The 18,383-nt window shown below is 37.1% G+C and overlaps 1 protein-coding gene across 4 annotated transcripts in view; it reads left to right on the top strand.

Moving 5' to 3' along the window:
• Positions 1–18,383, top strand: part of ANO3 (anoctamin 3) — a 198,434-nt gene that overhangs the window by 150,860 nt on the left and 29,191 nt on the right. For all 4 annotated transcript variants that reach the window (XM_042035651.1, XM_042035650.1, XM_042035652.1 and 1 more), the window contains 3 exons: positions 1,119–1,253; positions 8,806–8,902; positions 13,324–13,384. In XM_042035651.1, the coding sequence (XP_041891585.1) occupies positions 1,119–1,253; positions 8,806–8,902; positions 13,324–13,384 (293 nt within the window). The remainder of the gene's footprint in view (positions 1–1,118; positions 1,254–8,805; positions 8,903–13,323; positions 13,385–18,383) is intronic.

The raw sequence follows: 18,383 nt of genomic DNA, 5'->3' as shown, positions 1-18,383 counted from the left end.
GTGTGCTAACTATATTCATAAATTCCTTGTGCTTTCCTCTAATATTTAGATATTCCCTATTATCGGATAAGGCTGGAATTCTCTAAGTAGCTTCTTTTGGCTGGTCGTTTGTAGGGCTGTTGATTTCAAATGAGTCTGCATAAAATACATGTAGTTCCAACTACTCAGGAATTAGCAGTGTGAAACCTAAAATACAAACCCATAATGTGGTCTGCTGATCAGAGACACTTGCCCCTTGTGAGAGCACCTTTGAGAGCAGACTGTGATCTACATGGACAGTCAGAGTTACCAGATGCAGAGGACTTAAAATGCAACCCAATTTAACCTTTCCATGTGGGTTTAAATAAGCTCTTATTTATATGTCTTAGTGTCATAGGTTACCAAATGTAGAGAAATATATGTAATTTAAGTTAAATAATGGTGATATTTGGGGTTCATAGTTTCCTCCTCTGACACTGAATACCAATAATTCATTTTCCTTACTGTAAGTTTTTATTCCTGATCTGAGTCACAACCAATTATTGGTGGAGCTAAGCGTGTGCCATGGGACAATTTTATACTGTATCATCCTTGATTGACTTTCTGATCACTGCTATTTCATTTGTTCTAGCAATTGATACCCAAGTTTTGAAGAATTAAAGTTCAGTCTTCAGTTTGTGTTTTCAGAGCATTGTTTTCACTAATAATAGTTTGAAATATGTCATATTATCTACGTATGATTATCTATCATAAATGTTTTTTTAAATGGAATACTTAAGTCATACTAACTTTTTCCCTTTCCAGATTTTTTGTTCTGTGTACATCTATTTATCTATCTATCAGACTGTCCTGCCTTTAATAATGTTGACACTAGCCCATCTACTTAGTCATTGCAAGGACATGAAAATTACAGAGGCACTACCGTTATATCCTTGTATGTTCTCATAAGTCTGCAATTAGTGTCACTAAAATGTTATGCTAGCCTGAAAAAAACCTGTTTGGTAAACTGACAATTTTGCCATAAACTTGTGATGGTAGTTCCTTGTTAGAATTATTCTACTACTGTGTTTAAGTAGAGATAGATAGAGGTCACCATGAATTTTAGTTTTAAGCAATATATGTGTTTCCTTTTCATGTAGGCGATACTTTGGTGAAAAAATTGGACTGTATTTTGCCTGGCTGGGATGGTATACTGGAATGCTTATTCCTGCTGCACTGGTTGGGCTGTTTGTTTTCCTCTATGGGTTATTTACAATGGATTCCAGCCAAGTAAGGTAAAATTCTGTTTAGTAATATGTAATAGCCTGTTGAAAATTAAGAACAGTCTGGCACAACTTACATAGCTATACTTTTAAATGTTTTGCAGATATGGTAATAATGTAAAAATAACCATATAGGATATTGGGTATTTGAGTCAAGTACATACACTTTGTATATCTGTTTTGCATCTAGTCAGATGTGTACCACTGGCAGCAGCCATTTTTATCACCGCATCTGCAGTGATTCCCATTAAGGAAAAACAGACCACTCTTAAGGACCATTTTTCATGTTGCAGATACTGCAATAGTTGCTGATCTAATTAAGGCTAACAGGTGAAAAAACAGACATATTCCATCATTACCTCCATCTTGCTATAACTTCTACAGTGTAGTACAGTTACTAAACTTCAACTTTTGCCTATGTCTTTTTTTTCTTCTTCATTAATAATTGCAAACTTGGAGTCTAACAAATCTTACCTGTGTCAATGTAACTTGCAGCCAGGAGACTCAGCTTCAGGGAGATTACAGCCATGTGAAATGAACCAAGTCTTCAAGTTTCCCACTGTTGTGATTTTGCTCTGAGAAGGGTTTATGTCAGTTTAGATGTTGTGATGAGGGTGCTCAAGTGATGACTGTACTTTTAGGAACTCTCTGAGGATCCACCCTTATTGCAAAGTTTTCCATCAGATGTTATCAGACAGTATCAATGCTCTTAAAACTGCAGCTGGTGCTCCAAGCAGTTTGGGGGCTTCAGCTGTATGTATACTTGGAGTTGGACTTCATAGAAAATGTTGTTTCTCTAGCTTTGAGCAAGACTATATTCAAATTTTATTTAGGGATTTGGCTTAACTTCTATTTCACAGTGAATTATTATATTCTACAGTGCTGTAATGAACACTTTTTTAAAGCTTGCTTTGTACAGCAAACTCCTGAGAAACTGTACAAATTCAAACCACATTAAATACAGTTGAATGCAATAAACTTACCAGCCAGGAAATGATGCTATCTATAAGATACTGTTCTCTGTAGTAGGACTGTTTTTCACCATGTCTTCAAAATGCAATGGATCTAAGAGGATCAGCCTCTTCTTTGAGCACAGGGACTACAGCTGTTAAACTGTCAATCTTGTATTTGTCACATGCACAATGGCACAGTTCCAACAAAGGGGGAACAAGGGGCCATAATCTACTATTATCAAGGTATAGCTTAGTATTTCTTCCATGTGGAAGAGAAAGCTGCATCACTGGCAACTCCCTGAGAGAAAGAACAAAATTTCTAATTTCATTCTTTCAATCTGTAAGCTATTATGTGCTTTTATATCATAGAATATCCTGGGTTAGAAGGGATTCACAAGGATCATTGAAGTTCAACTCCTGGGCCTGCATAGGACAGCCCCGAGAATCCCACCATGTGCCTGAGAGCATTGTCCAAATCCCTTTTGAACTGTCAGGCTTGGTACCGTGATCACTTCCCTGGGGAATCTGTTCCAGTTCCCAGCTGCCCTGTGATGGAGAAACCATTTTCTAACATCTAACCTACACCTTCTCTGACACAGCTTCATGTATTCTCTCTGGTCCTGTCACTGGTCGCCAGAAAGAGGAAGTTGTTAGACTGCTACGAGATCTCCCCTCAGTCTCCTATTCTCCGGGCTGAACAAGCCAAGTGATTTGAGCTGCTCCTCATATGGCTTCAACTCTCTTAGTGTCCTCTTTTGGACACTAAGAGCTTTGTATCTTTCTGTCATGGTTTGACACTGGCCAAATGCCAGGCACCCACGAGAGCCATTCGCTTACTTTCTCTTGTTCTCAGCTGGGCAGAGGAGAGGGGAAAAAAGTTAAGAAAGAGCTCATGAGTTGAGATGAGGACTGGGAGCAAACACTCTAAGGGCAAAACAAGTTCAAATTTAAAGGTATAAAGAAAATTTATTATAAACAGTCAGAGGAGGATAATGAGAATTAAAATAAGCTTTCAAAACCACCTTTTTCTTCCCCCCCCCCAGCCTCTCCCTCCTTCCTACCAACAGCACAGGGAGACAGGGCGTGAGGGTTTTGGTCAGTTCATCACTTGAGATCTTCTTCTGTTTACTCAGGGGGAGAAGTCTTCCCTCTGCTATGGTGTGGGGTCCCTCACATGGGAGACAGTTCTCTGTGAATTTCTCCAGATTGGCTCTAATCTCAGGAGCAGCAGTCCTGCCAAAACTGCTGCAACTTGAGTCCCTCCCACAGGCAAACAGTCTTCCCAAAACTGCTGCATCCGCCCACTCTGGCGTGAGCACTTCTCTCAGGGGCTGCGGGTGGATCTCTGCATACCCTGTGCACTCCGTGGGCTACAGGGGGACAGCCTACTTTACCATGGTCCTCACCATGGCCTGCAGAGGAATCTTGGCTCCAGCGCTTGGAGCACCTTCTCCTCTTTTTTTCCACTGACCTTGGTGCCGCCATGTTGTTCTCCCTCACATGTCCTCACTTCCTCCTCTTCTCTGTCTAGAAGAAAAACTGCTGCTCGTAGATACCACTGCCAACAGGTTCCACCGGTTCAAAGATTCTTGCAAGATCCCGCAGCACCAAGAAGTTGGTCTCCTCTAGGTTCTGCATTGAGGAGTCACTCACCATGTTTTTGCCACCAGTCAGGCGGCCCCACTGCCACTGCGCGGGCAGTGGCAGCCACCGCGGCGCTGGTGCTATTTAATGCCTCTCTTCATAGGGGGTGCTGGGAAGGAGAAGCCACCGCTGCTGCCCCTGCCCTTCTGCCTGCAGTGTGGCTAGGGGGCCAGGCAGGCAAGCCTCATCGCAGGCTGCACCACGATAGCCCCTCACCACCCTTGGAAAAAACGGTGCTGTTTTGATTTTCTTCTTAACTATGTCATCACAGAGGCGTTATCAACTTCTCTAATTGGGCCAGCAGCCAGTCCATGTTCAGAGCCATCAGAGATTGGCTCTGTTGGACATGGTAAAAGCTTCTAGCAGCTTCTCAGAGAAGTCACTGCTGTTGCCTTCCCCTGCTACCAAAAAAACAGGCCGTGCCAAATCAACATATTTCTTATCTTGTGGGTCCCAAAACTGCACACCGTATCCGAGGTGAGGCTGCACCAGCACAGAATAGAGCAGGACAGTCATCACCTATGTGTCATATGCTTCTCCCAGGAAGATACGACTTGCAGATGCAACTCCTGTTTAACAGAAAAATGCAGTTATCTTCCTTGCTGAAGGTTGCAGGGTATTATGAATCACATGAGCACAGTGGTAGCCTAGCCTTTGGGGGTTTCTGTCCTCTGTTTTTTCCCTTGGCTGTTGCTTAGTAGCTGCAGACAAAACAAAGACAAAACACATTTGAATTTGTCCCTGTGGGGGCTGGTTGTATTGGGTCTCATCCTGAGGTAGCTCAGTGTCATGCTGTGCTTCACAGAGTGCCAGCGTGCCCCAGGTCTCCGGGCTCTATTCCAGAAGCAAGAGACTGAAAGTTAGGTAAACCACCATATAAGCCCTATATGCCTACAAGGGAAGGTGAATATTCATATATTTATTATAGCTATCATTAGCCAGTGTTCATTTCAAAATACTGTCAGAGGGTGGGTTATTGCAGAAGTCTTAACCATGTGCTCTGTGGCAGCCCCACATCTGTAATCTGGATGTGTTAATTCTGTGGAGAAGGTGCTACCTGCCTTTGATTGTGTGAATCTGTGCAGTCCTTCTGGTTCGTCATGACACAATACTGTCGTGTCAGTGCATTGCCATGACCGTGTTAGTAAGAACAGCTGTGTAATGTGTAACTCAAGCTGATTATGCCTGGCCTGATAAAATGTATGTAGATACGTATCACCTTGTGTACTTAGGCAATTCCAAAGGCCACTGATAACAGATGCTACTCCTTGCCCTATTTTCTTACTTAGCCTGGAAGGTGTTGGTAAGGATTAGACAGAAACTTTGTACCTAGAGCAGGCAGGAGTTATCCATTAGCAGGTAGATGGACTGCACACCTGCTCTTATTCTTGCTGTAGTCTGGGACTGAGAGATTATTTATCTAGTGTTTCTGCATTTGTTTAAAGAAAATTCTATATAAGCTTCTGTAAGAGTTTTAAAATCTGTAGTTTGATTTTAAGCACTGCAGCTACCACCATACACAAATGCAGTGTTCAGCAGCAATCTGGAAGAAACAGAATTGAATATGTTACTTTAAAAAAATCTAGACACAGGAAAACCAGTTGAAATCAGAAATTTAAACATAGCATTAGGGCATTATGGCAATGTCAGAACTGGCATGTTACCCCAGGGTCAATATTATTAGGTGAACACTGTTTCCTGTGAAACGGCTTTATTACACTTGTTATGAGGAATCTGTGGATGTTAGGAAGAGTTGATTTAAGTATGATAAGTTCTGTCAAAAAGCTCTATTTTTTTATCTGTCTTGTGTACTACAGAATCTGAACTTAGCAAATGATGAAATCAGTTTTGCAGAAGGATGCTTTGCTCAGTGATATGCCTTCACCTCCCAGGTGCAGGAAGTTGCCGTCAGCCTCCCTCTAGCGGCTGCAGGCAGGAAACGATCGTTTTCTTTTTTTTTCCAGATATCCATCACAGTTTCAGCAGAGAAGTAATAAGCAAATACAGGAGTATGTGTTGCCATAGAACCAAACGTTACTTACCATGCCAACCATAGGTTTTGTGCAGCAATTATTCGAGGGTTATGCAGAATGCTATCACATCTAAGAACTGGTTTGTCTTGTTTACAACTTGTCCAAGTGCCTGCCTCTGCTCCATGCTCAGGGTCTGCTAGCAGTTTGCTCTTTATATATACATATTAAAATATTAGATAAATATATATTACACGTTTTGTGTATATATATATATTAGCTTGTGTCAGAAGTCCATCTCAGCTCAGCACAGGGCCATAAGTCTATGCCCTCTATGTAAAGGAAAGATTCTCTCTGTAGTTCATCTCTGGCTGCCATGGGCAAGTTGGAAATGGAAAAGAAGGAAGGATACCACCAAAAGGGAGCAAATATCCCCCTCTCATACTGACTTTTGCCTCTTGTCATAGTGTCTCTCTTCTTTGCTCAGTTAGTATCAGGGAAGCAGCAAACTTTCAGGTCTGATTGAATAATTTGATGATTTGAATGTATTGTACAGTAAAGAGGAACATTAGATGGGAAGACAAAAACCCTGAACACACACTGTGGTGTCAGAGACTAGACACTATGATAAGAAAATATGCATGTCTGTCCCATGTTTAGAAGCAGAAGTTCCTCCATTCTACCCATTTCTCTTTCCTGTCACAAAATAGTTGCATAAGATCGGCAGTGTTAACTGAAATGGACATTGCAATGGAAGATATTCTTTGTCTTGCGTGGGTTTGGAATCAAGCTTAGTAATATTGCGGTTGCCATAAGGCAGCAATGAGGTCCTCCAGGGTACTAAGTTTATATACTTGGCAGCTCATTGCAGGATTCCATTGCGAAAAGAAGGTAACCAAGAGAAAAATCAGAGAATTTCTGTTGAAGAATCTCCATAGGAGCTCCCAGGACATTTGGGTTATATTCATAGTACTTGGACATGCAGAAACAAAAATGGGGAACGTGAACTTGTATTTGTTGTTTCATACACTTTTAAAAAGATTTTGATCCAAGTGCCCTCCTTGAGCTAAACTGGAGGAAATATGAAGTTATAGTCAAGCAGAAGGGCTTAAGTAGTCCTACAGCAGTCCTGTCGCTTGGGTTCTTTGAACAAATTAGATGCAATATCTCTTACCTATCTTTACTCTCAAGTTAGATGTCAAGTTGGTTAGTCTCTATAAAAGTAAATCTGATGGTTTGAAAGAGTTTGGTTTTGAATGTGTTTATAGATATCGTTAATTATCAGTGTTATAAATTGTTCCTTTATTGTCAGTCAAACAGAAATGCCAGGCATGAACTCAGCATATCTTGAGCTGTCTTTGCACCATGTGCTTTAGTCAGATTTCAGATATATAGGTGAAAACAGTACAAAGCAACTTATATTGCTCTTATACTGAAGATTTGAGTTGCAGTAACAATTAACATAGCACTTGTCACAAACACTTGTGTTACAAATGTTACTGCTTTTGCAAAGTAGTGTGAAAGCATGTGACCTATTACTGTCAGTATAATTTTGTGAAACTTCATGTGTTATTAAAAACAAAGCAACACTTTAACTCAGGATATATAATATAGAAAAAGTAGTATTTACCGTCTTGAATTTAAATTCAAAGTACAGTACATTTTGGCCTTATATTTGATAGCAGTTTCCGTTATTGCCAAACCATTATAACATAGGATTAAAATGTGATTTTTTGCACTTAATAATTTGAATGAAAATGTAAGCAAGAAAATTCTCTGATGTGACACACACTAAAATTTCATTTACTCTGCAACTCTGAAATGTCTGGGTGTGCTCATTCTGGCTTAACAGTTTCTCAGGACAATTTCTTTGTCAGGTTCACATTCAGTGAATTGGTGATTCTCGTGTTATGTGAAATATGACCAATGATTAATACTTATATTTAATCTTTTATTGATATTTACTGTTATGCCAGAAAGTATTTAATAGATGCACTCATTTGGAAATAAGCATAATCTTCCAAACAGTATCAGAAGTGTAAATACAGCCTTTATGAGGAGGAGAGATGAAAGTGCCATGTTTATTAAAACAAATTAGTTAGGATTTCCTGGCATTTGTTTTATACTGCTACTTCCCTAGTGTGTCAGGATCATTTCAGGCATGTCATCATTGCTAAAGGGTAGGGAAAGGTGCTTGCTGAGGTTCTTTGGGAAGCTGCAGTTTTAACTGCAGTTAAAATTTGCTTAAAAATTCATTTTTGCACTTCTGTTAGTTCTTTTTTACCTTTGTTGAGACACTTAGTTATGTACTATGCTTTGAATACGAATGGTCCCAGTGAAAACAGTGACTTCATCTTCTTAAATCTTAGAATTCTTAAACATCAGAATGTGGATTGAAGATATTGACCCCCAAAATAGGATATTAAAGTGGAGGTTTTATATTAGTCCTATACATAAGTTCTTCTGTAGAAAATAAAAATGCAAATACTTGAAATACTACTGCAAGAAATCCCCTTTAGTGGGTTTTTACATGTGGCTGATCTAAGTGTGTATACATATCATCCTGTGGAACAGACCTTCAGCTGATATAAATGGTGCCATTTGATTGAAGTCAATGTAGGTATACCAGTGTTGTCTGTCCTCTTAATGTTTGGTATCTTCTGCATAATTTAGAAAAATAGGCTGTAAATGCATTTGAAGGGTAGTGAGCAATTTTTTTTTTTCTGTTTGTGATATTTGGGAGAGAATTTGCTAGTGTGAGAAGTGTAATATGGTGCCCAAAAATATTGTATGCTACTCTGTGGCCCATAGTATTCAGGTTCCTGATTTAGGATTAGGCTTTTCAAGCCAAATATTCACTTTTAATTTATTTTATTTGTCCAGTTTTGTGGTGTAGGCACTGTTAACAAACAGAGAACACAAATGGCATAACCTCAGAAAATCTTGGGAATGCTAGAAGTGTTTTTATAACCTTTATTTTCCTCTTTCATACTAAAGCAAAGAAATCTGCGAGGCAAATGAAACCATTATGTGCCCTATGTGTGAACGCAATTGCACACTACAAAAACTCAACGAAAGCTGCATATATGCCAAGGTAATTATTGTACTATCGCTATCAAGATAATTTTGATTGTATAATGGCTGCCCTTGTTTCAACCAAGCTTCCTAAAAAACATGTTATTTCTCTACAGATGTTATTTTCAGCCTTTGTAATTCATCTTTCTAATAAGAGAATGCTCTGAAATGATCTGGGGTTTTTAAAAAATTGCTTTCTTTGAGCATTTCCTTATTAATATATTATTATTTTCATCAACTTATTGAGTCCCCTGTGAGGACTTAATAATAAAACTCTTTGTAATGTTTTTCCTACTTTCCTTTTAACTGTCTTCTTACACTGTTCCCCTTTCTTGCTTTGTATTTGAATTTTTGCTCCTGCTTTGCTCTGTCAAACTAATGCAAAGATTTTATACAATTAAATATTTTGCTACAAGAAGCTGTTTTTCAAACTTAAATAATCACAAGGATCTCTGCATAGATGCAGTGTTTGCAAGTGAGCAATATATTTTGATGTGTGGTATGTTCATAATGCTGGAAAAGCAGCCTTGGCTTTTATCTTGGTATTCTTTATCCCATAAAATAAATCTTTCTCAGAAGCCTGTATTTATAAAATGTGATTGTCTCTTTCCATGGCATTGCAACAAAACTGCGGCAGTGTCAAAGAGAGAATCAATTTTGTGTTAGATGTCAAAATTTCTTATAGATAGGACCAATGCTGAGTGAAACTCAGCATTTCAAACCTATCTGTGAAAATATTTTTTTAAATTATTTATGTTTACCATTTACAAATTTAATTTTCTATTTTTGGATTAGAACACAGAAAACAAACAAAAATTGTCTCCTTTCAAGATTTGTCTTTTCTGGATCTCCCCCAGCTGGGGGAGAGATAAAATTCTCTTTGGGAGGGAATAGGATTACCATCTGGTCACTCAAATGGCAAAGAGAAATAAAAAACAAAAAATAGCTTTATGAAGTTTTTTCTAAAGGTTATAATGCAATGCCTTAAATCACTGTGATGTCTCTAAAGAAAAGTTCACAACAGCTTCACTCATTACCTCTTGCTATGAACTGCCGGGTTTCTAGCAGGGATTGTGATTCTGCTGATTACCACTATGTTGCTCAGTTTGAGCAGCAAATACCTAAACATGTGTAAGCATTTCCACTGTGTTTGCACCCAAATTAGTCAATGAAAACAAACTGTAATTTTAGAAAACAATTTCAAATGAAATGGTCCTTTGTATTTTCTGAAACACTGTTAGTGCCATAAGTAAGTAGAACTAACATATTTAAAAATAAGGCATAGGATCTGCTCTCTGGAAAAGAAAATGGCATTGTCAGCATTTTCCTCTGGTTTTGTCATTATGGGAACATAATTTACTTCTCTGGCTACCTTGTACATAACCAATGAGCTAATAAGCAAGGGAAGCTATTCATGATTAATTTCAGGTATCAGCACCCTTATTCTGGAATATGTGTTTTAATCTTTGCTCATTCAAGTAGCTCATTGTAGAGTACATAAACATTGAGTTAATTAGGAACAGTGAGTTCCTCTAAGTGATGTTCATCTCCCCAAATCTGCTTATGTCCTGGGACCTGCCTCATTTATGTAAGGCCTGTGCTCGTGTTTCAGGTTATTAAACATGCTGTCAGGGGCTCTTCCTTAAGTATCTGCCAAGTTTCCCTGCAGAGGATCACTTTGGACAGAACAAATAATTGCTGGAAAAAATCATATCCTTCAAATGCTTTTTCTGCCAAAGTTTCGTAAAGCTAGAGACAAAAGACAGAAGATGCCTTTTTCCTTATTGTTCCTGCACATTTCTTTCATCCTGTCCCACTCCCGTTTACAAATGCTGCACTGAAGTGATGTTTATAATTTAAGGGAAAGGCAGGTAATACCTTTATAGTAGTTGAAGGACTGAATGATCAGGCTGTCATTTTCGTCCACATTAAATGGACTCTTTGATCCGTGGTGATTCGCATGGTCTTGGGGCTGGTCCTGCACCTATCACACTTTGGCCTTGACTTGGGGCAGGGTGTTGATTCAAGGTGGATTTGAAGTGCCTGAAGTCTTACCTGATGATGACAACATCAGTCAGATATGTGGACTAAGCAGGACAGAGTCTTACAATATTTTGTTTCTGCTTAGAGACCTTCTTGATCAACAGAGTCTCAGACTATGCATTTAGCCTTTAAGAGAATCAAGTCTTAATTTTGAGTGTGGTGCTATAAGACTTTCACCCAAACACTCTGTGTGAAGACAATGCCGAATCAGGAGCCAAGTAGTTATTTTCTACTCATAGCAACATTCATTTTGCTGGGTTAGGTTTGCTTGGTTGGTTAGTTCATTTTGGTTTTTCTTGAAAAGATGCACTCTTTCCTGAGCAGAATATCCAAGATCACATCTTCACACAGATCTACATTCAAAACCAATAATATTCATCAGATATATTGTGCTGCTTTTGTTCACCTCTCAGATTTTCAGTCTCATACCCATTATGTTTGTGTTTTCCTTTATGGAAGCAAAAGGGAAAAAAAAAGCAAAAACGTATTTGATTGACAGTTGATCCTACTATATGATCCTGGCATGGAACATACTGGATTTATTGATCTCCAATACCAAATAGTCAATTCCATTTAAGAACCTTAAAAAAAAAGCAAATAAACCCATAACTGACATACAGATAAGATGTGTTTTTAATTAAATTCTCACAATATTATAATAATTTTACTTAATAAGAAATAAAATATAGGAAAGAAACACTGTTTCTAGTAACTTTTTCTGCATTCATGAGTTAGTTTTCTTGATTTCTGAGGCAGAAGTAGTAACGCCAGCCTTTTCTAGAAGAATGAAAATCTGTCTTCAGTATGAGTTGCCCTTGCAGCATGCAGCTCTCGCAGGAGCAGATTAGGTAACTTGCCTGAGGCAGGCTGTCAGCCCCCAAATCCTGGCACACCTGTACAGAACATTCCTGTTGGCTAGTGTAACTTCAGGTATAAGAGAAGGTCACAGTACAGCAAAACACAGTCTGGTTACCTGCACCCTTCCATTGGCATAAGGACAGGTTTATTTTCATGGCAAAAGCTTAAAAATTGGTTCTTAAGCCAGCAAGAGAGTCAACATCAATGAAAGGAAAGTCTTTTCAATAATATTCCATCTCAAGACATTCTCTTCTTGTTTCAAAGAGTGGGAAATCACCATTAATTTTCTGTATGGTTTAGGACAATACATATCAGAGGTACTTTTTCATTCCTTTTCTCTCTCTCTTCAGGTCCTCTTTTAATATAGGCCTGTTGATAAGTTGATTTGCTCTAGTATTTCATAGTGATTTGTGCTTTTTTTTTTTTTTTTCAAATAGGAATTTGAAGCCTCTGCACTGCTTAGTAATTGCCAACAACATCTTAAACCACCTTTTTTTAGAAGAAATGTAGGCCTATTATCCCTGGATAAATTACATTGCTATAAATTGGCAACCTTAAATCTACTGAAAGGACATTGAACTTACAAGCTTCCTAAGTACTGTTTCATATTATGGCTTGAATATTAGAAATTTCATATTTTTGTAATATAAATCGTGGTGTTTTCATAAGTGAGACATCAAATTCACCCACTCAGATGTTTAAAAGGCATGCAAAACCTAATTTTCAATCAATACTTATTTTCAGTAAGCATGAACAAATAAATGTAACTAAATATAAATAAATAAGTACTTTATATTTTAAAAATTACTTTCAATCAGTAAGCCTTAGGCTTTGCAGCTGAATAGCTGTTCTGACCAAAAAATCTTATAACAAAGAGTAAGATAAGGGGTTAATCTAACTTAAGAGAAGAGCATTCATGAGAAGAAATTAACTTCACAGTTTAGAATTATGGAGACTTCTGGGAAGTGATATTTAGAAACTATTTAATGTTTGTTGGAGTTTAGGTGCACAAGCCTTTTAAGAAGGAGAATATGACAACAATTTGAGAGGCTGACATGTCTGGATAAAAAGGAATACATGCTATTTTTACCTGCAGAGAAGCTGCTAAATACCTAGGTAGAAGAACAAAATGGAATCAATAGAAACATTAAGTATGTAGAGGGAGAAAAGTTAAGAGTTTTTTTGAGCTCATAGAAAACTTAAAATAGAAATGATTGAGATTAAGTTTGACCTACCATATGACAAGAATTCTGCATGAAATTTTAGCTTGTCTGGACATGGACAAAACAGCTCAGTGTCTGTGAAAGAAAATGACTGATAGTGCATGAAGTGATACTCTGGAACAGCAGATTTCAAATTGTACTGGAAGTCAGAGTGTGACATTGACAAACCTTGGTAGAAGAAACGTGCTAGTAGGATTACTTAGTAGAATGCTTAGCCTTTAGTTTCCACCACCAGTTATGTACTCTGGGATTGTCTGGGGCAAAAGATGAGGTGGCAGTGTTATTTTTTCCTGATGTATTTATATTTTTTATTCAGGTTACACATTTGTTTGATAATGGAGGGACTGTCTTCTTTGCAATTTTCATGGCAATCTGGGGTAAGTACATTTTTACTTGTTTGGGTTTTTTTTTATTTTTAGTTCACCTGTCTATTTTATATGATTACTTAATAAAGGGAGTTTATAGCGCTTGATAAAAGTTAAAGAAGGATTATGATTTTGCCACATAAATTAATTTTTTTTGTTTTCATTAACTTAAATTTCTATGCCATTGATGAGTAACGTCTTTTATGGCTAATGTAATCACTGTCTTTAGGGTCTTAAATGTCTTTAAGCCTGAATTTTATATTATTCAGGCCAAAATCCTTTTAGAGGCAGACATGAAGGTTAATTTACTGATCTTGACCCAATATAAAAATCACATCTTATAGAGGATTCTTATAGAATAAGTGAGAATGGTTTTATGGGAGCTAATTAGAGGAAAGTATAGGAAAGGTTTGATGTTAAGTGCTTACTGCAGTTAAGGTATTTACATTCAAATTCTTAATTTGAATCTCTCGTTATGTTCACACTGACATCACGCACACATCACGTTGCGGGGCTCAAAGTCAAGCAGGGGGATAATCCACAGAGGTCACTGTTGAACAGGAGTTACCAAGAACAGTCTTGCCTCTTGTAAAAGGTCAGTGTAATAGTGCCATAAAAGACAGATTTAATGGTTTCAGCATGCAATACTTGGTAGAATTAGCTTTCACTGCAGCTAATAGGATTTTGCTGCTGGGAAATAGGGAAGAAGAATGGAACAAGAGATAATTGATTCTACCAATGTACATGTTTGTCAGTGTAAACCCTGAGAAAATTACACTAGTTCACATACATGCAGCTGTCATCATTCAAGCCAGAGTTTTACAATTTTGAATGAAATGGTAAACAACAGCTCTATTTATGTAATGTGTATGAAAAAGTATTAATGATTCTAACTTAAAGTGAAGGAGGAACAAATGTCACAAATTTTGGAGGCTGGCATGGTAAGAGGAAGTAAAAGCATACAAACAACAGCAAAACATCAAATAGTTACATGGAAAACAGAAGCACATCCCCATACATGTGAAAATTATGATTGTATTGTTAAAAATTAACATGCTATAACTAACAGGCACACTTTGATTACTTGCCTCAGTGCTATGTCTTCATTTACTCCTAATTTTATTATTTCTGCCTTGCAAATATTAATTATTACTTTAAAAAATTCCTAAAATATAGTGCATTTAATTATATGGTTACCAGTGCGGACGACACAGGTAGCTTCTTAGCATCTCTTCATCTCTGTCTTAAAAGTTCTCCTTCAAGAGAACTCTTTCCGTTTTCAGCTGAGGCCAAGGTTCAAGTGTAAGGAGGAATTTGCTTATATGACACTGCTTTACTACAGGAAAGATGGCATTGTATGGGCTAAGGAAGGTGAAAGCTGAGCATTACATTTTTCTTCATATCAAGCATCCAGAGTAATATTCCCATGTAATTTAAGTGAATGTCTCAGATTTTCAGTCTGCTACCAAACGTGCTGGATACAATGTTAGAAATGAGGTTCTGGTATTGATGTGACATATGCTGTTTTTATGACTGAACTCCAAAAGAATGGCGAAACTGCATATATGGACTCAAATCTTTAATATTTTAAATTCTAAATACCTGTTTTGCCCATATTCAGTGTGACTGACATAGTTTCTCTCTGAGGTGTATGTGCATGTAATTTACTCACATATCAAATAAAACCTCATTGCAACATTCACAGACAGTTAGTGAGATAACTCCATTCCATCAACATGATCCACAGTCTCCACAATAATTACAGTGTTTTAGCAGAGCATAATGACAAGACCATATCCCACATGTGTAGTTTTCTCTGCACTTTATTTTGTTTATTCTATGACTTTACAATTGTTTCTTTTACATATTCTTTGTTTCTTTCTTTCTATATAGACATGTCTAGTAATTGCAAACGGATAAACTATGCAATTATTTGCATTATACTGCCATAATTTTACTCTTTAGCTGGACAGAACTGGACCATGCTTTTCAGGATACCTGTATGTGTATCAGAGATAATTCCTTTCCTCTCATGTTAAGTATTTCTTCTATCTAATCTGTACTGACACATTTTAAATAATTTCTACAGATCTAGCCTGCAATTCAAACAGATCAGTTTGACAGAGGAATAGAAGCTTGTCATCTTCCTTCCCATTGATAGTGATTTGAATTCTGTGTCATCTAGTCAAAGGTTAGATGTAATTTGTATTACTCAGTAATTCCATTCTCCCCAACAAACTTCAAGTAATCCAAATTAAATAATCCAAGTAAATCTAATCAATCTTGTCATATTCACTGAAGAAGGTACAAATGTAAATTTGGGAAAATAATTACCTGAGTCATTTATCAGATAAAGTATATTTTGATTGAATAGTTTCACTTCAAAGTAGTTAAGCTGAGGATTTTTTTTTTGTATTGATACTAAAATATCTTTGCAATTCTAGTCAAATTTTTCTCTGTTACATTGTTGACCAAAGTTACACAAAGCAGAATCTTACCTGGGTGCTATTTCTCGATATTATTTCTAAAAAAGCAAGTATAAAAGCCGTCCAGGAAAACCATAGGTTAATCATTCAATTACAAAGTAGAGGTGTGATGCTCTGCTACTGAACCCTGCATGTTGTATATTGGTGTACCTTGTGATTTTCCTTACTTTTCAAGACATTGTTTACACAGTAATGGCTGTAAGGTAACAACTGCCAGGTTGTTTTCGAAAAAATGAAAGGGTGTAGATAACAGGCAAGAATATAATCTGAAGCAAGTATTACAATGCAGGGTGGTATGGTGTGATGTCAGCCATTGGAATGCCATCAGATGGGCACCCTGCATTGTCTTCCTCTGTCTTGTCTGCTGTGCTGGTTTTGTCATCTGATGCACTTCTGAAATGCACATCTGATGCACTTCATATCGTATGGTCCAAGAGAGTTGTCTAAGTGAAGAACTGAAAGAATATTGTAATGATTTTTTTATATATTGCTTGAAAGATTTGTATCCCTATACACTGGCTACCTCATGGTTTAATTCAGCAGTCCCTCACATGTAAGTCCAGTTAACCACTTTCTGACATAAGAGAGAGCAAAATATGAGGGCCCTGATGCATGATTTTCTGAAGATAACTCATGTCCTCCCAGCAACACCCATTCAGCACCCACATGGGTGGTCAACTTTCAAAGCTACTTCCTAATCTGATTTACTGGCAGCTTTCAGCTCTTGCATTTAAGCTGGAAAGGGCATATTGCCAGAATTTATTTTGATTTTATTTTCTATGAGAAAAAAGGTGTGTTTAGCCTCTCAGTATTTGTTTGAACATTTAAAAATAAGGTCTGGGAACATAATATAGATGTTTGGAGTATGATTGCACTTCAATGCAAGTTTTTACATACTCATGGAGAAGACAAAAGCAATCATCTTTTTAAACCTCTTAAAAGTATTTTTACTTCTACCGATATAGCTTCATCCTTAGTTCGGTAATTGACACTGGATGACTAAAGAGTCTAGCTTTTTTTCAGTTAATCAAGGTTTGGGAGAGTTTTTTAGCTATAGTTCTGAACTTGCCCACAATCCTTTGAACAGGTTCACCAATACTAGGTATTATTTTCCTGATATTTCAGAGGTTAAAAAAATAGCTTGTAAGGAGAAGATATAGAGTTAAGAGGCATATTGCTTGAACTAAAATTTAAAAATAATAAATTAATGTCAGTTGAAAACTAGTTTGACTGGAGTCAATGATGTCCTAATAATTCAGTAAGACCAGACCATTTAACCAGCCCTGCGCAGAAATAAGAAATATTCTTATGCAAAACACTTGTACTGTTTCTTACCTGGGTCACTCCTTGTATCATCATAAAGCCATCTGTGGGAAAATGGCTCAGACCTTAGCACATATAAAATATCCAACAAGGCCAATTAATGCAGATCCCAAAATGGCTCCTACAATGATGCCAACTATTACTCCTTCTTTGTTGTTTTTGTCTGGGGGAAAAAGGAACAAAGATGAAACATTTGAATGGGAATAAGAAATCTATAAAACCAGTGAGTGAGACATTTCACCAAGGATCTGAAACACTTTTGCAAACTATGACTAAACCAGCCTCTCTGCAGAAACTTTCTGCCTTTATGAAAGAAAACAGACATCTCCATCCTTGAGGTTTGGAGGGATAATGGGGGTTTAGGAAAAATATAAAGGCAGCTAAATGAGTTTTAAGTCAAATAAATAGGTTTCAGGTTTAGTTATTGAATCAACCACTATTTTTTAATTAAATAAATAAGCAGTAATCATTCTTTGAATGCAATTATTTGTAAGCATTTAAGCCAGCAGTTAAAATTGCAGCCTCTGAATTTCAATTTTTGTGTGTGCTAGGTTAAAAATTCAGTAATGCTTCTTGCACCTGTTCAGTTAGCAGAATAAATGCATTTCTTCAAGATTTTCCTCAAATTTCATAGAACTTTTCTTCAAGGTATTCCGTTTTTCTTGGAACTGAACTTGCTCTGCAAGCCTCTTTCCTTTTCAATCAGTGTTATCTAAAAATCAGGTACATTGTAATTATTAGCTATGTATTAACTATGATGGGAAACATGAAAGTCTGATAATCCTTCAGTTCTTAGTACAAACCGTACTTTCAGTCCTGTGTTAAAAGCTTGAAAGCTAATTAATGCAAAAAATTACTGTGCCTTCTAATCTTTCCTGTTCTTTTCTTGAAGACCTGATTCAGAATAGCAGGATAGAAAAGTGCCATGACAGTTTTATGTGCCGTTGTTTTCCCACGCATACTCAACTTGGTAATTAAATGTACAATGAGTAATTCCTTTGGAAGTGTTTGTAAGAAGTCATCTTTGGTCACAAAAGTTTCTGAACTTTAATAAGTTGACATGCTGTATGTTTTAAATCTAATTTCTACACATCTGCTTGGAAGGTCTACTCCAGTGTAAATAGGCAGTACCTGTCACTAGCTTCTCTCACTCTGGGAAGTGTTAAATAATGAATTAAAGAGTAAATAATTTGAAAAAGATA

This window comes from Corvus kubaryi, unplaced genomic scaffold (genome assembly GCF_017639235.1).
Source record: "Corvus kubaryi isolate FWS band 111438036 unplaced genomic scaffold, C.kubaryi_AGA036_p1.0 37384, whole genome shotgun sequence".
NCBI lineage: Eukaryota > Metazoa > Chordata > Aves > Passeriformes > Corvidae > Corvus > Corvus kubaryi.
The sequence above is the reverse complement of the archived record's forward strand: the minus strand, read 5'-3'. Positions and strand labels throughout refer to the sequence as shown.